Source organism: Eleutherodactylus coqui, chromosome 3 (genome assembly GCF_035609145.1).
Source record: "Eleutherodactylus coqui strain aEleCoq1 chromosome 3, aEleCoq1.hap1, whole genome shotgun sequence".
NCBI classification, from domain to species: Eukaryota; Metazoa; Chordata; class Amphibia; order Anura; family Eleutherodactylidae; genus Eleutherodactylus; species Eleutherodactylus coqui.
Window position 1 is genome coordinate 185,415,365 of NC_089839.1, and position 21,862 is coordinate 185,437,226.

Consider the following 21,862-nt stretch of genomic DNA (forward strand, 5'->3'; position numbering starts at 1 on the left):
AGCTGTAATTCAGCTTTAAGTCATTAAGGCTAAGTTTACACCAGCCTTTTCATTTCCATTATGCTGGTCTAACATTTTTGTTTTCAAGCCCATAGAAATGTATCAAAACGGAAGGTCTTCTGTTTCAATCCGTTTCTGTAATTTCCATCTCCATTCCATTTTTTATACTGGATCAAAAGCGCCGACTGCTGCTCTTTTGTTTCCAGTTTTGTAAACTGAATACAGACAAGTGCTTTGTTTATTGCATTGTACTCAATGGTAGGTGGATGGAATTGAAAAGCAATCCGTTTTTCTTTTCCGTTGCTGGTGTGAATGTGGCTCAGTGGGTACCACTGTTGCCTTGCAATGCTGAAGTCAAATCTCATCAAGGGCAACATCAACTTTCAAAAACTCCATATAGACGTCACCCTCCAGCACTGCCAGGCAACAGTACTAACAACTGAGCCACCATACTTGTTCTTTCTTTGCCTGAGAAAGAAGGATAAACACAAAAAGAACATAAAAATGCGATACAGATGTCACCCTTGGTCAGATTTGAGCGTGCAACTCTAGCACTGTAAGACAGCAGTGCTAACAACTGAGCCACCATGATTGTTTTTTTTTCTTCTTTCTTCTCCATAGGAGTAGAAGAAAGAAGAATAAACACAATTAGAACATACAACTACCATGTCCATAGTCAGATATGGACCTTGAACCCCAGTTTTACAATGCAACAGTGCTAGCTACTGAGCTATCTTCCCTCATCCTCCTGCTTCTTCCTTCTCCTGAGGAGAAGGAGAAGATGGAGAAGATCATCAATGTAGCGACCGTACCAGACAAATAATGAAAAATACAGATTGTGTCACTAGCCCCAGTGTATGGGAGCAAGTTCTCTATGTTTATGGCTATTATTTATATGTCATGGTGGGAAAAATACTACAAAAATCCACTTTTTTTCGTCATATGTCTGGTACGGTTGCTATATAGATGACCTCTTAATCGTTTGGGCTGGAACTGTAGGGACTATGCCAGACCTTGAATTTTATTCTAATAATAACCACTTTGGATTAAAATTTATATTTTCTTTCCATCCATGCCAAAAATCTTTTTAACATCCGATGCATGGTTGAAACGGTTTAACACTGTTACATATCGCTATATAATATCAGGCAACACACTTGTCCATGCCTCTTCTTGTCATCCAATTAATACCATCAAGAATGTTCCTAATGGAGAACTCTTGTGTATAAAACGCAACTGTTCTTGTCCTGAATATCTTCAGGATGAAATCGGTAAAACTGCTAATTGTTTGGCAGATCAAAATTATCCATCTTGGATGCTTAAGTGGGCAAAAACCATGGTTGCAAAATATAAGCCATTCTGATTTATTGCGGCCATCTTCTCACCAAAAACGTCCCCGAGCTATGGCCGCCGCAGTCATCCTCAATATAGGAAAATTCAGGAATGCGGGGTCGCCAGCTGGGCTCACAGCTGGAATCCGCTGGGGTCCTCCTGCATGCGAAATCCGACCCGTTTGTGTGAGGCCGGCCTCAATATGATTTTATGACAGATACGTTTGTTTTAACATCTGCCTGATCATGTGTTTTCTGTATCATTTCGTATTGGTTAGGATGTATTTTTAAATTAAGGATGCCCGGGTTTTGTTAATATGCTATGATTAAGGTCTGCATAACAGCTTGAAACGCATTAAAAAAAGTGTGCTCTTTTGTCTTTTTCCTAATGGGATTTCAATATAAACTAATTTGTTCAGCTTCTACAATGAAGTAAGTTTTAGGCTGGACCTATATCTGGATTTCTCTAAAGCATTTGACACCGTGCCACATAGTAGACTGATATATAAAATAAGACAGCTCGGTCTGGACGAAAACGTGTGTATCTGGGTAAAGAACTGTCTCAGAGACAGAGGGTAGTAATAAACGTTCATACTCAGATTGGGCCACGGTCACTAATGGGGTGCCACAGGGTTCAGTATTAGGCCCCATTCTGTTCAATATATTTATCAATGTTCTGATAGAGGGACTGCACAGTAAAATATTGATATTTGCAGATGATACAAAATTATACAAGGTAATTAATACAAAGGAGGACAATGTGCTGCTACAAAAGGACCTAGATAAACTGGGATCTTGGGTAGAAAAATGTCAAATGAAGTTCAATGTTGATAAATGTAAGGTTATGCACATGGGTAGCAAAACAGATGTCACCAATATACACTAAATGGGGTACTGCTAGGGAAAAGTGATATGGAAAAAGACCTGGGGGTTGTAGTTGACTGTAGACTTAACTGGAGCAATCAATGCCAGTCAGCTGCTGCAAAAGCAAATAAAGTCTTGGGATGCATTAAAAGAGGTATAGGGGCGATGGACGAGAACATTATTCTTCCCCTATATGAGACACTTGTTAGGCCCCACATGGAATACTGTGTACAGTTCTGGTCACCGGCGCTCAGGAAGGATGTTGTGGTACTTGAGGGGGTTCAAAGAAGAGCAACTAAATTAATAAACGGAATGAGAGGACTGGAATACCCAGAGAGGCTATCAAAATTGGGGTAATTCACCCTGAAACTAGACGGTTAAGGGGCGACCACATAACTATGTATAAATACATTAGGGAACAATACAAGGATTTCTCCCATGATCTGTTCATACCCAGGACTGTAGTTGTACGAAGGGGGAATCCTCTATGTCTAGAGGAAAGAAGGTTTCATCACCAAGACAGAAGGGGGTTCTTTACTGTAAGATCAGTAAGACTGTGGAACTCTCTGCCTGAGGACGTGGTGATGGCAAAATTGATAGAGGAGTTTAAGAGAGGACTAGGCGTCTTTTTAGAGCGCTATGATTTTACAGGATATAGACATTAGGTGACCAGCGGGGTTGCTGATCCGGGTCTTGGAGTTAGGTAGGGATTATTCTGACTGGCATTATGGAGTCGGGAAGGAAATTGGCATTTGCCTCGTTTTTTTTTTTCGCCTTCCTCTGCATCAACAAGGCGGAAGTCGAAACAGGCTGAACTATATGGACATTGTCTTCATTCAGCCTAACATACTATGTTACTATATATTACTATGTTATTTCAAATAAAGCCATTTTTAAATGCATGCTGATTTTCTTCTCTTTGCTGCAATCAAGTTCCGTGCATCCATGGGGTGAGCTGCTTTTTCTTGTGTGCTAATAATAGTTGTAGTCCAGCCCCAGAGAATAATTTAATAATTCCTCTTTTTTACTATATGTTTAAAAACATGACGTGCACATCTCGAAAAGTGTTCACAAGTTTCGAATCAACAGAGACGTTTTAGTGATACCCAATGACTAAGAATGTCCTGTGGATTCGAAACATGTAAGCTTTTTTGAAATGTGCACATCATATTATAAACGTGTATTAAAAAAAATGAATGTTTTTAATTTTCCTCTGGTGTTGAAGTACAACTATTACTACTTTTGATCCATTTACATAACACTACTGTGCTTGCCAAACGATTGTTAGTATAGAATAAGCATGATGGATAGCGCTTGGACTTGGCTATCTCTGGCAGTCCCAATGAAATGAATGGAGCAGCAATGCATTCAGCAGTCATATCCTCTCCAATTAGCTAGTTATCACCTATCCTCTGTAGAGAAGATAACTTCATATTGCGGGGCAATCCCTTACAAACTAAAATATTAGTCGACCCTTTAATTAATGACCCATGTTATTAATTTATCAGTTTCCTTTGCATTGCCATTCATGATATCATTCAGAATTCCTCGTGTGGCGCAGAGTGTAAGCTCTTGCCTCCGACCTGAAGGTTGCAAGTTTGATCCCCGCTTGATTCAGGTAGCCGGCTCAAGGTTGACTCAGCCTTCCATCCTTCCGAGATCGGTAAAATGAGAACCCAGCTTGGTGGGGGGTAATAATTACCTGAAAGTGCTGCGGAATAAGTTAGCGCTATACCAAGACCAAGAATTTACATATAGGATAGTTTCACCAGTCCTGTAAATGACTCCTCTAGATTGTTGGAGTGATTGAAATATTAATATGTAGCCACTGCCAATCATCTAAAGTACATTATGGTGTCATACATCAAAGCCAGACAGCATTTGTTAATGGTGTCCCTGGGGTAACGGAGGAGTTAGATTGCAGATATTAGACATCTTACAAGTCCTTTACATATTTTAAGAGTGCAGTGCCTCCAAGTAATACATTCTAGGCATTTTCTTTACAGGTAATTAAAAGGGCACTTAACACATTGATAACACTACTTCTGACTCCCCCTCCCCTTCCAGATTAGACCTTCACTTATTATATGTTTATGGCCTAGCTCTGATTATACATCCCACTGACATGGATGATCAGTTCTGACTTAGATTAGATGGCACTCTGTGCACAATTTCTTTTTTTTATCGCTCCCCCCTCCTGTCATAACAAAGAAACAATATAGGCCGCCTGCAGACGAGCGGAAATCCCGCCGCGGGATTTCCCGCGGGATTTCCGCCGCTGAAAGTCTGCATAGGACATGTTCTAATTTTCTGCGGGGCACGCACTCACCTGGCCGCCGGCTCCGGTCTGCGCATGCGCCGGCTGCGCGGCCGCCGGCACATCAAAGAGCCGGGGCCGCCAGGCGCGGGTGAGTACGCGCTCGTCCCTGCAGGCTCTGGGGTCGGATCGCGCGGCGAGATTTCTCGCTGCCGGATCCGACCCGCTCGTCTGCAGGCGGCCATATACAGTACTGTATATTGCACTGATAAGCAGTCTGCCTGTATTCAACTTGTGCAGAAAGCAGCCAAGTAACAGCATGCCCATACCAGAATAGTTTAGGGAATAAATACTGTACCAAAACCAAGCTCATAACATAAATACAGCACCAAAATAAAGCTCATAACAGAAATACAGCACCAGAACCAAGCTAATAACATAAATACAGCACCAAAACGAAGCTAATAACAAATACAGCACCATAACCAAGCTCATAACATAAATACAGAATAAAAATGAAGCTCAAACAGAAATCAGCAATACTCACTGATACATTGATACAAGAGGGCAGACATATAAACCACATATCTCTCAAACACCAGAGGCCAGACTGCTATATGGAAGAGCCAAAAACAGATACATGTGACGACCCTGATGAGACAACCACTCACATCCCTCTTTATAATGAGGGGGTGGTTGCTTAGTGCTATTTCCTGCACAAGAAAGTCAATACAGGATGTCAGACCACATGATACGTATAGTGCACAATGCAGGCTTGCAAGCTATTAATGTTGCCAGATTTGAAACCAGCGGGCTGCCCTGCACCCCAAAGGTACACTAAAACGGCACTGACACCCTGGGCTTCCCCAATAGCTTTCTTGTGTAACAGTACACAGATACAATACCGGAACGAAACTCATAATATAAATACAGCTCCAGAACCAAGCTCATAACATAAATACATTAGCAAAACTATGTGTTGTTGGGGTGCTTTGGAATATCGGAGGGGAGGATACTGAGCCAGGAGAAGGGTGTTTCATGAACGTCCACAAAACGCTGCCACATCTGGCCAGCCAGACCTAAGGGGGAGTGATTGCTCCCAGCCTAGATCCATCTGGTGCCCCACCTACAAGCTGGTCACTGGCACACCCTGTATGACAACACGGGTTGTACATAACTAAAGCCTGCCATGAGTATAAAAGTCATATATAAAGCTTCCTATTCCAGGCTAAGATACCTCTTAGCAAAGATGTTAATAGGAATTTATCTGTTATGTGAGCATCGTGTAGACAAAATAGTTCTTTGTTAGAAGAGTAACATTTTAACCAATAATAGGAGTCCCATGTACCGGACTCCTGTGGTACATGGCTCCGCTGTGTTAGCACAACTGCACTGTTCGATATATTGTATATGCCAAATTGGATGTGGTTGGTACGAGCTTGGAAAATCAACACAAGTAACACATGAGATCTATTCATAATGTGATTTCTGCTTATATTTATTGTTCAGCAGTTGATATATTTTTTCGAATAGAAACAACACCCTACAGGGGGCCATTCTTAAGAATAGCAAGTTTTACAATAACATACAACCAATCATAACTTGTATTTGTATCAATGTATTAGCATATAATTATAACTTATTAGCATATAACCAATCATAGCAGGTGTTAACATTAACCCATGCACATGCTGTTTGTCTCTTCTCAGCAAATATTTCAGCTCAGGGCTCCCATGTCATCTGGTATTTATTTATGGCTAGATCTAGTAAGAAGGCAACAGTGCTATGGCTAATGTAAAGGTTACTGAGATAAAGAAAGGGTCACCCACACTTATCTTTGTATTGCAAATGTCAGCATCTTAGTAGTTTGCTCAATGACAGTCATATACTTTGCAAACAATCATGGCTGTCACACTGATTGACCACACAAAAAATGGCTAATGTGCAAAGAAAAAGGCCTCTTCACCCTAACAATTCCCCTCTTTTGTTTGCAAATCACATGAGTCTGTTTCAGGTACCTCCCATAAACTGGCCTTCCGAGAAGGAATTTTTGACCTCAGCTGAAGGAGGGCTATCCCCTTCCCAAGGTCTCTGACTTCAGCTCATTTCCCGAAGCAGGTTCTCAGAGCCCATACATGTGGGCGGTCCAGTGTCTATTAACATGCCTTACATCTGTATAAGCATCACCATAGCTGTAGTTTCGGCGAAGAGCATTTTTGCATGACTTCAGCATGAAGGGTATACAGCACATGAGTATCTTTTCATCTGGTAGGAAGCTTTGGCTTGGCAATAATGTTAAGCAAATCAACAATACCAGGAATAAGGCCTGGACTATACCCTTAATCTGCCCTCCAATGGACTTGAACCAGTTTGAGGGGTTAAACACTGCAGAAGTTTTACCCCACCAGGAATCTTGCTTCTCCAGGTGTTCATTTAACCATTTATCTCTCATTTCGGCTATTAATGGCACACTAGCTTATCCCACATTTGTAGTAGGAATGGCTAAATAAGCAATGAGCTACAAATCCTAATAGCCTTGCGCATAGACACTATATGAGGCTTGCCATTTGGCCTCAGCAAATTATCCGCAGCTCTCTTGAAGAGTGTGTGTTAAGGGCCTACCATGTATGATAGACCATCATGCAGTAACAGAAAGGTGGCAGTTGTAAGCCTAGCAAGGATTAAGAGGGAACAATTTGTATACTTCATGACCACAGACTATGTATAAAATAGGTGGTATTGCTACTGCCATGTGATCCAGGACTCCAGACAACTGTCGTCCAAAGAGCAGGACATCCAACGCTCTGGCTCGATTTTCTACTGTGTTATGTTGTCCAACATTGAGAACCACCTTTTTTGTGTAACACTAATAGTGTAATGATTCCCCCGACATGTGCTTGACCCACACACACTGTACACATTTATTAGATAACCCATTGCATTCCCAATATGGTGTGTGATTTGAAAACAGAGTGGTCCCACAATTTGTGACTTATACATATGCACACCTTATCCAGAAAGGATAACAGTTTGTAGTGACGTTTTCCTGGGCAAATGAGATGGCATGATGTTCCCTAGTCCATGAGCGATTAAAAACCAACCAGGGGTCACTAAGCTATGCCCCAACCACTATTGGGGCAGCTCTGCTCTGGTGTTTTCAAGACAGGAGTACCAAGCCTTTTATTAGCCCATGACCTGATCTTCTCTACAGTGAGAGGTATAGCCACAAATGGCATGGAGAATGACACTATAGGGACATGTGTACACATTCAAGAATTTTTCAGTTTTTCTGCCTCATCAAATGCTACAAGTCCATTATGACGTTTAACAAACTCATTGTTCCAATCATCTTTTAGCACATTGAGTCCATGTATGTGCATGGCAGCACACAGCAATAGTGACAAGAGTCTTTTTCTGGTTCAGGAGCAAGTATTCTCTTGCAGCGGTTGGCATGTATCCACTTGTCTTTTCCTTCCACTTTGACTGAAGTGGCAGTTGTCAACTGGATATGGTATGGTCCATCAAATCTTGGTTTCAAACTTTTTCTGATATGTCCTTTGAGGACAACCCAGTCAGCTGGAAGCAAACTATGCGACCCCTATTTTGAGTCCGGATCTGGAATCAAGGAAAATACACGTTTATAAGAGACTGTTAACTCTTGATATAAGGCACTGATGTGGGAGGTAAGGTCCTCATGCTGGGACTGGAGAAAGTATACGCCTGTTACAGGGGCCCTACCAAAAAAAACTTCATAGGAGCTCAACTTAGTTTTTCTTATGATTAGGTGTGATTCTGACTCAGCAAGGGTTAATAAAATGTGTACCTCTATTAATTTCTATGACCTCTGGTACACCATATGTACAAATTACTTAATTCAACAATTTCTTGGTCGTAATCTTGGCATTGGTATTTTCATTTATTTTTCAAGCCAACCTCTAACTAACATGAGAACAGGTTTATGCAAACCAACACAAACTTCCAAACACCTATCTTAAGTAGTTGTATGTAGTCAATTTGCAGTCGCTGAAACTGATAGTCTGGCTGCGACATGCAGCGAGAAGGCACCTTGACCAAGTTGCCTGGGTTGTGATGGGCACATACCATGGGTTACAGCAGTGCTGAATACTTGGGCAAGTCATCAGAAGACACTATACCACACATTACCTCCTTGGATTGATGTATTGGCCCATGTGCAATATTGTGGAGTAGGGCATGAGGGGAAGGCACAGGAGCTTATCCTTCCTCCAGACCCCATCAGCTCTCTGTTCCACTCCTTTATTTTGCCACTCGTCCTTTTCTCCATTTGAGACATGTTTCTGCAATTTAAGCAATAGAGAAATATCCACACCCACTTCAGGTGCAACCAGGTTAACAGCTGTTACCTCATTTAAGGGAAGTCGGTTGCTGCATCTGCACTCCAGTTCTTTATAAGCTCGGGAGTTGTCTCCTTGGTATAAGCTTAGACTTTGATGATAGTCACCTATGTGGGAAGAGCTAAAGCCTTGTGCAACAAAAACACTGTCTCTGCATTCCAGATTGGCTTACCCAAGAACCCCATGAAAGTTCTACTGTGCCATTCCAAATGTGTACCTTGAGTTGGTATAGAGATTAACAGTCTTACCTGCAGCCATCTTACATGCTTCAGCAAGCACCATCAGCTCATCCTCCTGAGCAGACTTCCAATGAGAGAGTGGTTACTATACAATAACCTTATAGTTGGGTACCACTGTATAGCCTGTTTTTGCTTGTCCATTTTCATGATACCTAGAAACATCAATGGGAGTTCCAACAACATTTTCAATACCCCGTAGTTTCACTTTCCATTAACTCCAGACAATTATGTGCTTGAGATTCGATATCATGGTTCTCTCCTGCTGCCCCTATCCTCCTCTTTCCCCCCAAATTCAGCAGAAGCAATGAAGCGGGATTTAGAACTGTACATCTCTTGATTGTACTATGTGAGGGTGCTAGCAGGATGAATGCTAAATACAGCTTGAACTAATCCTAATTAATAACTGTAGCACCTGAACATCTTAGAACATAAATACAGCACCAGTACCAGCATCAATACATAAATAAAACCAAGCTCATAACATAAATACAGCACAAACCAATCTCAATACATACATATAATACCAGAACCAAACTCATAATATAAATGCAGCCCTGGAACCAAGCTCAGAACATAAATACAGTAGCAGAACTAAGCAATTGTATTGTGGGGGTACTGATGGGTTGACAGTGGTGCCTCAAAACACCAGAGGGGGGATGCAGAGCCAGGTGAAGGGTGATTCATGTAGCTCCACAAGACACTGCCACATCTGTCCAGCCGAATCTAAGGGATGGGGGTGATTGCCTCTAGCCTACATCCATCTGGTGCCCCCCTTCTTTACAAGCTGGTGACTGGCACTCTGTGTGACTGCTCAGGCTGCATATAACTAAAGCCTGCCATGAGTGTGAAAGTCATATATAAAGCTTCCTAATCCAGGCTAAAATGCCTCCAACAAAAAAGTTAATGAGAACGTAAGCTACCGTAATTATTCGTCATGTGAGAATCGTGTTGACAAAATGGCGCTTTGTTAGAAGATAAACATTTTAACCAATAATAGGAGTCTCATGTACCTTATAGAATATTTATGGCTCTCACTGTATAATGCATTATATGTAATCAGAAATGTCTCTGCTTCTTGTGGGATTTATATCTTGTGTGTGACTTGTGTTCCTTGTTATTTTAGGTTGCATCAGGTGAATTTTGATGTCCCCACATGTGAAGGGAAGAGGAAAGAAAATCTCTCGCTGATAGGAGACTTTTCTTCTTCAGCTGAGTTCTTTGTGACAATTGCCGTCTTCGCCTTCCTCTACTCTCTGGCCGCCACAGTTGTCTACATCTTCTTCCAGAATAAGTATCGGGAAAACAACAGGGGCCCTCTAATTGTAAGTCTTCGTGTCACTTTTAATGTTGATCCCAGTAAAAAATGTACTTCTATTATGACAAACTAAGAATATAATGTTCTTTTATTTACATACAGATATACTAGAAATAGTTCCCACCTGCTATGATTAATGATCAAAAACAACATAATAATGTCTGAGAGATACCAAAATGGAGACAATTAATTTACAGAGGTTGACCTAATATTGAAGGAACAATTCCAATCTCTATATGGCTATGTATAAATGCAGGAAGCATCCATATATATGTTATGATCTGGTTCTTACGATACCCAGTGACAGAACCAGTCTGACAATACAAATAGTGTAGTCGGGCCTCAAGTCGGGCTTTCGGAGAGACTCAGGTACTCTGTTTAGGCAGGTGACCCACTGGAGAGTTACTGGTTTCTTCTTCTGTAGTTGGTCACAATTTCTCACTGGGGACTGAGGGCTCTTACAGTTCTGGCTCCGGGTCAGGCCAGATTGGATCAACCGGTAGCTGTGTAAGGAAGTGGCCCCACCTGCACAGAGTACAGTGGAGCATGTGGTTAACCATTGTATAACTAGACTGATACACCATCTTGCAGTCAATTCATTGTTTTAATGGCAAACAACATAAGCAGTTGATTTTGCAATGGTAACAAAATATGGTTAGATTTGGTTCGGTTCACGCAAGCTTACGGAGAGGGCATAACCCCACGAGAGGACAATGGAAGAACTAGGTAATAACAGTCTCTGTTTCCTGATGTCCTTCACTAGTTTTCTGCTTAGCAGCCAACCAATCCTTAGTATTCAGCACACATCATTCACTAGGCAATGCTCAAGTGATATTCCTCACTGCAATCTACTTCTTATTTCACTCTGAGCACACCCAAAACTGTTTTCCATTGCCTGGTTCTGCTCCCTCTTAGAGGCACAGCTTCTTTATAAAAAACAACCGGTCTCCTTAAAATAGCATCCCTTTCCCCACAATCTTGTTTATGGCCAAGGTACTCAGTTAGCCCCAGGATTCTGGTTCTTTTACGCTTGCCTGGTGGCAACATCTGGATAACATCAGTGGAAGGGAACCAAACTGTTACATTTGTCATGGACTACCAACTGGACTCTTGAAACATGTGATACAGGAGCAGTCGGGATGGACGACAAGCTTGCTATACAGGTGGCTAGATGCAGGACAAACAGAAAAGTGAGGAAAAGAACAGAGCGGGGCACTCTGAACCCCTCAGACTGAACCCACCTCGCAGCGGAGCACCCGTCCCGAAAGGGATGACCCTACTTTCTTACACAAGGACTGGACGGGTGTCTGAGGGGAACCAGAGTACTGACAATCAGGGAACAAACAGAGACTAACAATAACTAAAACACAAGAACAACAGAATACTAGACAAACAGACAACAAACCTGAACACAGAAGCCAGACACACAGGAGCACTGAGCAAGCTGACTGCACAAGGAACACTGAAAAATCATCGGCAACTCCCAGCCAGGAAGAGCTAGATTATAAAGGGAAGAGGGAGAAGCTGATTGGTTGACAGAAGTGTCAATCACTAGCCGCACCTCGCTGACAGCTGTAGGACTAATTAACTTGAACTAGTAAACACAGGAGATGTTAACCCTAACAAATCGGGATAGAACCCACAGAGACAAAGGGGTACTGGCAAAGACTTCACCATGTACTGACTGTAACATGACACAAACAACAGGGAGATTGGAGATATGGCTGCTAAGGGTTGCAGCCTAAAAAGTTTGATTAAACATACCAGTTAAGAAATTCCGAGTTCCTTAATGGAAGTGTGTCAGAGACAATATACTCGTACACAGTATAATTTCTTTCAAATCGTTGTACAAGTTATCAAGGGATACAAATGTTTGAAGGCTGTTCTTCAAAAAGAAGTGGTGGGAAACCTAAAGCATTTGCCTTAGATGCTTTGTGCCGAGGAGAGTCCTTATATCCCAAGTATTCAGAAACAGCATAAGAATATTAAACTGAACCTTTGCACCAAGTGAGCGATAGGCTAACTATGGCTTTGCCTAAATGTCTATATACTTTACAGATAAGTGAGTCTTAATACCATGTATGTCAAGAGAAGTGAGAAAATGTATCGAAATAGACGTAGATAATTTATACTTCTGTATCTTAAGAGGGTTCTTCAAGTTAAGCAATGAATTATCTGAAGGCGGCGCAGGAGTCGAGTGATGTTCTGGAATACTTTTGTGTTCTTATCCATCCTCTTGAATTGGGGAAGAGACTATTTATAAGCCACCAGCAGAGATAGGAGATGTCATTGTGCTTTGAGTTTGTCTCTGCAAAGATCACTTAGTATTTGATATTCCGTCAAGTTCGGTGCGCCGAGCGCATCTCAGAGCGGAACAGTGACAAGGATTATGGACAGGATTAAAAAGATTTGGACAGGATGAGCCCCCAGGCAAAAACAAAAAGCAAGTTTCCAAGGGAACAGGCAGATGATGAAGTTTTGAAGAAAGAAAAGCCCTCATCAGATGTAACCTTTTCAAACTTACCTCGTTCTGCTTTTGTTCTTAACGTTAGAACACAACTGTTAGACTATGTAGGTCAATTACAGGAAGGCACCAGAGAAAAGACACGCAATGTATTACCAGTTATTTGTCCAAGATTATTCACAGAGATCCGCCGCAGGGCACACCATTAAAAGGTTAAATTTCTCTTCAAAAACTTCATGTGTTATTGTATTTTATAGTGGTTTTTCCCCAAGCTACTTAATTCCTTAAAGAAGTTGTGCCAGAACGGAAAGTCAGCACTAATCCATTTGATAGGGGATCTTTCAAATCGATGGGGGTCCTACTATTGGGACCCCCTATAATCCCAAGAACTGGTGTCTGGTATGTTCGAGAGTCAACAGAGTGGCATTTGTAGATGCACGCTTCCACTCTATTCATTTCAATAGAATCAAGGAGGTGCCTGAATTCAAGCAATTGGCTATTCTTGGTAATCCTATTGAAATGAATAGAGCAGTAAGGCACATGTGCGACTCACACTGAGTTCAGGCCAGGACCTATGGGACCCCCATTGGGAATACCTATGGTCAGACCCCCACCAATTTAAAAGTTAGATAGGGGATGCCTTTCAATTCTGGCACAACTCCTTTAAGCTGAATAGAGAACCCTAAAAGGAGTTTGAATTTCTTGCTCCCAAGAATACATGTGGGCTGTCATGTGAACATTCTCACCTCAGTGGAGAAAAATCTTGTGTACTTATCCAAGCTGGTAGGGTACCCACAGTGTAACAAGGAGACATGCCAATATAAGTGTTCAGATGACCATAAACAGCACAATAAGGCAAAAAAAAGAACTGATAGAGGTGACAGAAGTACGATGATTTGCATATGCATGCTTTATTAGATGGATAGAGGGGACCTATAATTTATTGTAATGTCGATGCCACTAAATAAAACAAATCTTGAAATATTGCAGTTTTCACATTGTCCTTTGACCACTTTTTAGTTTGTGCTGCGTACACTGGAAGCAGGGTCATCAGTCATCATGTTATTATCAGAGAGCCAGATAGCTAAGGTTACACCTCTGTTGTAAAGTTGGAGGTAAATAATACAGGATCACTTCATTAACAAAAGGTTGTGAAGACAAATTACATTCCCTCCCTCCTCCCCATAGTGTATACTCACTATTCTCTTCAATAGAAGACAGTAGGTCATTTTTTCCAGACCTGAACCCTACAGTACATCTTTGAGATGACTTGTAATGTCGTGTCATCATGTCAGGAAATATGAATAACATCTATCTTCTTTAAGAGAACTTGCCAGACATTTGCAGGATGAATGGAGGTAAATATCAGCTGAAGTATATCAGACGTTCATGATTCCCCTCCTGTCTTTTGTGTCTATTGCTCACAAAGCTGCAATATGGAACAGGAAATCTCAAACTATTATTAGGCTTAAGAGCCAAAGTGAAAACTGTAAGATATTAGGACTGTTTTTAAATATAGATGTGACATGGAAAATTCAAAAAAATAAAATTAGTAAAACTTTTAAAAATTTCTGTTTGCACAACTCTCCTCTTCCATGTAGAATATTTTCTGGTAAAACATTTAGGCCCAATGTCCACATGCGGATTTTATTTATAAAATCCAAACGTGGACCCGCACGGGAGATCCATGCGTCTTGCTGCCCATAGGGATGCATAAGCATCCGTAGGGCAGCTAAAAGCATACGGATGGAATGTCTTCCTCGCATGCAGGTTGCATGCACGTGAAGAAATTGCATCATGTTCCATTTTTCTGCTGATCTGCCGCACAGGTGGCTCCCTCGGCTTCCATTGAAGCAATTAGGGTGGCGGAGAAAAGGCTTGGAGGCGGGGTTGCGGATTTTTTCCACATGGATGATTCGCAGTGCATCCGCGTACATCAGCGCGGAAAAACCCCACAATCCGCGATCACCTGCAAGCATTTAAAAATCATTTTTAAGCATTTTATAGATGATCTGCAGTGCATCCGCTGCAGATATCCACATCATATCCGCATCGGCTGCACTGCGTGCCGTGGACATGAGGCCTAAATAAGCAACCACAACAGTAGGTATTTGGTGTGGGGTTTTGTCTACATTAATAGGATGAAATCTGCTTTGGATTCATACAACATTTATGTCACAATCCTCACTAAATGATGTGAATTTTTACACAGAATTTGGTGCAGATTTGCTGTGGATTTTTCTGCTGCAGAACATCAGCAGCAATTCGCCAAGTTCAAATTTGCCTCCCCCCTCCCGCAAAATAATTTGATGTATTTTTTTAAACAACCTTTATAATGTGGCAGGCTTAGATACAGCAGCGTAGCTATAGTAGAGCTTTAAATAATACAGTTACCATATAATGTACTCAAATACCAGCTCTGCACAGTGATAGTGATTACAGTGCAGATACCTCCAGGTGATGCCATCTCTGTTTGGAGCCGATTGTACTGAGTTTTCTTCTCTCTGGGCCCAGACCACCATTGACATTTCCAGCTATGATTCCCCTCTGTATACTCTGCTCATCCTGAGGTTGCAATCCATAATCAACTTTCCAGTGCCTCTTCCCAATAGTAATAATGTACCCGCTGTGGCCTCGCTTAGTAATAGTGACCTTCTTTCTGATCCAACTTACTAATCGTGACCCTCTATGTGGCCCCGCTTAGTAATAGTGACCTTTTTCTGTTCTTACTTACTAATAGGGAACCCATCTGTGGAGGCACTTAGTAATATGACCCTCTATGGTTCCGGTTAGTACTAGGGTGTTCTCTGTACCCTAAAAAGTATAGCTCCTCAACTTCTGTAGGTGGTGGATGGTAGAGAGCCAAGCTGTTCTGCTAAAACTCTTGCAGCTGGGAGAGGAGGAGGTCAAACTAATTAATGCACAGTCTTCTGATGCTGCGTGTAATCTTGCACAGGCTCGCAACACTGCTTCTTCACTTCTTCCCCCAGCTACAGTATGAAGTATGGTGAGTGCAAATGCTAGGCTGTGAGTCTGTGCAAGATTACACGCAGCATCAGAAGCCTTGGCATTAACCCTTTCCAATCCACTGTCTGATGTCTAAAGACATTATAATTTAAGGCTGTACAGCTCCGATGTTGGAAGACGTCCGTCGGGGTTCTCTTACTGTATATTGCCAGCCTCTCTGCTGTTGGAGCCTGTACAACGTGTCACCTCATGCAGTACTGGCTTTGGCCAGCAGATAGCGCTCTTGTATAACAGCAGATAAAGAGTAAGCCCCCTAGGAAAACCAGGATACAAATTGGATTGGAAAGGGTTAATGAATTTAACCAGAGTTTCAGCAATGAGGCCAGATGGCCCTAAACTTGCAGTTTACAATATGGGAGGTTTGGATGGCCATGGGCCCCCATGAAGCCTTAGGCCCTGAACTGCCACCCCAATCATCCCTATTATAATCCATTATTGTTTCCCATAAAAACTTGACTTATTTTGTGCTGACATATTCCTTTAAGAAGAAAACTTCATATTCTGCTTTCTTATTTTACTCAAGGACCTCATTAAAGGGGTGGTCTCGCGAAACCAAGTGGGGGTATACACTTCCGTATGGCCATATTAATGCACTTTGTAATATACATCGTGCATTAAATATGAGCCATACAGAAGTTATTCCACTTACCTGCTCCGTTGCTAGCGTCCTCGTCTCCATGGTTCCGTCTAAATTCGCTGGCAGCTTGCTTTTTTAGACGCGCTTGCGCAGTCCGGTCTTCTCCATTCAGCACGAGCCGCTTCAGTGTGCTCCCCGCTACAGCTCTTCTGCGCATGCGCAGACGAGCTGTCACTGCTCGGGAGCGCGCTGAAGCGGCCATTCTGCACCATCCTCTGTTAGAGGAAGGTGCAGAAACTGGAGCTGCCCAGCGGAGAAGACCAGCCCAGCCCAGCAGCCCCGAGAAGCCTCCCAGGTAAGTGATGGGTCGGGGGGGGCTGCCGCTGCGCCGGGGGGGGGGGGCTGCCGCTGCGCCGGGGGGGCTGCCGCTGCGCCGGGGGAGCTGTCGCTGCGCCGGGGGAGCTAGCGCTAGGCCGGGGGGGCTGCCGCTGCGCCGGGGGAGCTAGCGCTAGGCCGGGGGGGCTGTCGCTGCGATGGGGGGGGGCTGTCGCTAGGCCGGGGGGGCTGTCGCTGCGCCGGGGGAGCTAGCGCTAGGCCGGGGGGGCTGTCGCTAGGCCGGGGGGGCTGTCGCTAGGCCGGGGGAGCTAGCGCTAGGCCGGGGGGGCTGTCGCTAGGCCGGGGGGGCTGTCGCTGCGCCAGGGGAGCTAGTGCTAGGCCGGGGGGGCTGTCGCTGCGATGGGGGGGGCTGTCGCTGCGCCGGGGGAGCTAGCGCTGGGGAGCCGGGGGCTAGCGCCGGTTACCTGCTGTCTGGTCGGCGGCTGCGGGGCGTCTGGTCGGCGGCTGCGATGCGTCCGGTTGCCATGGAGACACAGCTGGCGGCGTCTCGGGAGCGCGCACGTCGGGCTGCAGCGAGCGACGGGGAAAGAGCCGGCGGCCATCTTGAGGAAACTTTTATAACTTGCTGAAACGCTGGAACGGTAAGTACGAACCAGCTAGAAATGTCATTTACAGGGGGGCTTAGTAATGTGTGTTTAATGGGGGGGACTGGGCAAAAAAAAAAATTAACTGCTTCCTCGAGACATCTCCTTTAAGAATAACTAATGGTTTTAATCATCTGAGGGGTTTTTGCCAAAAAAAAAATAATATTACCCTCGTAGGTGGATATTTCTCAACTTTTATTATATGTTTTGGTAGCTTGTTGTATAATTGTACAGAAGCAAACTCATTAAGCTGTCGACATCTCCTACTTCTGGAATACTCCCGTGTAAGTTTCTCAGCTGCAAGTATGTGAACCAGTCAGCTGAAAAGTAATTAGATATTTTTTTCTCGCCGTTCTCTTGCATAAACCTCTAAATTTGTACCGCATTTCTCTTCGTGGTTTCTCCTTTTCTCCCTTGATCTTTAGTGCTAATTAGTAGAAATATCAGTGATCTCTTAGTGCTGGGCCACTGCTTAGGAACAATTGACAGTGCAGGATCTGCATTTTAGACATGAGCAAAAGCGAAATGTGAATTTGCTGTCATTTGGCTCCTCTTTATGGGAAAAAAATAAGGAGCAATATTCATATTGCCGTGGGAGCCAAGTGTTGTTTTCCATTGTGCCAGATGCGCACTACAAAAGTTACCTTTGGAATTCAGATCCATTGGAAACCCTACAGCAGTAGGGGAAAGGCTTATGGAATGGACTGAAAGACTTAAGGAATGGACCCCTAGGCCTGTTTGGAACTGCTTATTGGGACCATGGGTTTCATTAGCTCATTTTTTCTATGTTGAGAAGTTGAGCTTGTATAGATCATTTCTTGTAAAATTGCAAGAACAAAAAGGCTGTAATAACTTTTCAAATTTGTATTAAGGCCGGGTCACATGGAGTGATTCCAATTGTGGAATCCGCGATCGGCGTCCGCGTCAAATCCCAGGCATTTAAAGGCATATAAATTCACTTTTTCGCTCACACTCGCGGATATGAATTGCGAGTGGAAGAAAAATCATAGAATGCTCTATTTTGCTACGGACTCTGTGTGGACAGCCTCCATTCTGCAATACAGAAACCGCATGTACACAGGGTTGCCAGACAGGCTCACAGCCGGAATCCGCTGCAAGCCTCCAGCCTGTGTGAATCCAGTACGCCCGTGTGAGCCCAGCCTTACTATGTGTGTTAGCCAAGGTAATAACTAGCAAAAATGTAAGTTTTTTTTATTTACCTACAATGTCTTTTTTATGCTGAAAAATCTCTCAAAAGTCCTAGCCAATAGAGGTCTCACTTCTTACTACTTTGCTGAGCACTGCCTGTTGTCAAGTGAAGTTTAATCTGTTGTAAAAGACACACTTAAACAGAACACAGGAAGTGTTGTGAGGTTGCTGTCTCCTGCTGCCCATAGAAGGGGGCGGAGAAGGGGGCTGCTGCAGGAGGGAGAGAGAAGCAAAGAGAGACTCATACAGACAAGGTTGTAGATAATAGTAAGTGAATTATTTTTTCGCAGTTACTGAAATCACATCTACAGTGCTCAGTACTGCTGTACTATGTCTTTCATGATGTTATTATTTCTCTGTGTATGCTACAGAAAGTTACACAGCAGAATCTGCAATTTTCTCTATCTGCACTGTATAGAAAACATCATAGCAGCTAATTTGCTTCACCTACCAGCTCAGGATAGAATTAGATATACAGCGTGCAGAGGGAAAACTGGTGAAAAACACAAATATATATATAATGGCCAGAAATAGTGTTATTTTGTTATTTCTCAAGTACACACATGCCTTTTCTGAGGGGTCACATGAAAAGTTAGGTAAGCTATAAATACCACTGTGTTAGATGAATGGTAGCCGAACCCTCCAATTTCTGCAGGATCTGCTGACCATTTATTGTGTGGGGGTGAACCATCCCCCCGACAACTATATGCATCGATAAGTGGGGTCTCTTATAACCTTGTATAACATCATCACCTTACCTGTATCTATTTTCTTTGCCAATATATACATTACTGTGCAAATGTTTTTGGCAGGTGAGGAAAAATGCTGTAAAGTCAGAATGTTTTTAGAAATAGGAGTGTTAATAGTCTGTTTTTGTAAACTAACAAAATGCAAAATGAATGAACAAAGGAGAAATCTAAATTAAATCAATATTTGGTGTGAGCGCCTGTGTCGTCAAAACAGCATCACTTCTTCTAGGTACACTTGCACAGTCAGGGATTTTGTAAGATTATAGTCGGTGTATGATTAACCAATTATATCAAACAGGTGATAATAATCATAATTTTCATATGTAGGTTGAAACACAGTCATTAACTGGAACAGCAACAGCTGTGTAGGAGGCTTACAACTGGGTAGGGAACAGCCAAACTCTGCTACAAAGGTGAAGTTGTGGAAGACAGTTTCATGTCACAGGTCATACACCATGTCAAGATTGAGCACAGCAACAAATCATAAGGTAGTTATACTGCAATGGCACGATTTCTCACAGACAAAGATTTCAAAGCAGGCTGGGGTTCCAAGCACTTTGAAGAAGCACAAAAAAATGGGCAACGATGAGGACTGTAGACTCAGTGTTCGGCGAAAGAAACACCGCAGCAGATGAAAGACACGTCATGCTTTTTTCTCTTCTAAATCAAAATCAAATGTACAGCAGTGCCATTAGCTCAGAACAGGCAGAAACCAGTGGGACCTACGAACACTGATCTACTGTTTGGAGAAGTCTGGCCAGAAGTGGTTTTCATGGAACTGGGTGCAGAAAAATAGCCGCAGGTGCTCTGCACTGAGAAGTCAAAATTTGATATATTTACCTGTAATAGAAGACCATTTATTCTTTGAAGGGCTGGAGAACAGTGCAAAAATGAGTGTCTGCAGGCAACCATTAAGCATGGTGGAGAGCGGTGCAATAATGAGTGTCTGCAGGCAACGGTGAAGCATGGCGGAGAGCAGTACAATAATAATCGTTATTTGTATAGTGCCAACTAGAGATGAGCGAGCATACGTGATAAGGCCAACTATTCGAGCGAGTAGTGCCTTATTCGAGTACCTGCCCGCTCGTCTCTAAAGATTCGTCTGCCGGCGCGGGTGAGAGGTGAGTTGCGGCGGTGAGCAGGGGGGAGCGGGGGGGGGGGGAGAGAGGGAGAGAGAGATCTCCCCTCCGTTCCTCCCCGCTCTCCCCTGCCGCTCCCCGCCCCCCTGCCGGCACCCAAATCTTTAGAGACGAGCGGGCAGGTACTCGAATAAGGCACTACTTGCTCGAGTAGTTTGCCTTCTCGAGTATGCTCGCTCATCTCTAGTGCCAACTTATTTCGCAGCAATTCTGCAGGCAGCAGTGAAGCATGGTGGAGAGCAGTACAATAATGAGTGTTTGCAGGCAGCAGTGAAGCACAGTGGAAGTTCCTTGTAAGTTTGGGAATGAACTTCAGAAAATGGAGTTGGGGATTTGGTCAGTATTAATTGTGTCTTTAATGCTGAGAAATACAGACAGATACTTAGTAGAGATGAGCGAGCATACTCGTTAAGGACAAATACTCGAGAGAGTATCATCCTTTTCGAGTATCTGCCTGCTCAGCCGCAAAGATTCGGGTGCCGGCGGGGGTGAGTGGTGGGTTGCAGGAGTGAGCGGGGAAAGTGGAAGAGAAATTCCCCCCCCCCCCCCCTCCCCGGCCGCCCCCTGTCGGCACCCAAAACTTTGCAGACGAGCAGGCAGATACTCGAAAAGGACGATACTCGCTCGAGTAATTGTCCTTAACGAGTATGCTCGCTCATCCCTAATACTTAGCCATAATGCAATACCATCAGGGAGGCATCTGATTGGCTCCAAATGTATTCTGCAGCAGAACAATGATCCCAAATATACAATCCGTGTCCATTAAGAACTATCTGCAGCAGAAAGAAGAACGAGGAGTCCTGGAAGTGATGATATGGTCCCCACAGAGCCCTGACCTCAACATCATCCAGTCTGTCTGGGACTACATGAAGAGACAGAAGGACTTGATCAAGCTACATCTACAGAAGATCTGTTGTCAGTTCTCCAAAATGTCTGGAACAACCTCCCTGCTGAGTCCCCTCAATAACTGTGTGCAAGAGTACCTAGAAGAACTGATGCTGTTTTGAAGGCAAAGGGCAGTCACACCAAATATTGATTTGATTTACATCTCACTTTTGTTCATTCACTTTGCATTATGTGCATCTGCCTAAAAGGTTTGCAGAGTACTGTATGTTAGCAAAGTATGCAGATTTAGGTAGTGATGTTATACAGGGTTACAATGCAGCCCATGTAATGATGCAAATATTTGTTTCAGAATGTCATGATGAGCAGATCTATTCTAGTTCTACTTCGTATATTCAATGTTTTCCAGTAGAATTTTAATATTTAATTTCAATGGAAAAATAAGTTTTCCTGCCATGTTTCTCAAACATGTCAAGTCTCTGCAAGTACTTTAAG

At 43.2% G+C, this 21,862-nt stretch overlaps 1 protein-coding gene across 2 annotated transcripts in view; it reads left to right on the top strand.

The window, feature by feature from the left end:
* The window catches only part of SYNPR (synaptoporin), a 214,832-nt gene that overhangs the window by 154,225 nt on the left and 38,745 nt on the right, over positions 1–21,862 (top strand). For both annotated transcript variants that reach the window (XM_066596630.1, XM_066596631.1), the window contains one exon: positions 10,188–10,386. In XM_066596630.1, the coding sequence (XP_066452727.1) occupies positions 10,188–10,386 (199 nt within the window). The remainder of the gene's footprint in view (positions 1–10,187; positions 10,387–21,862) is intronic.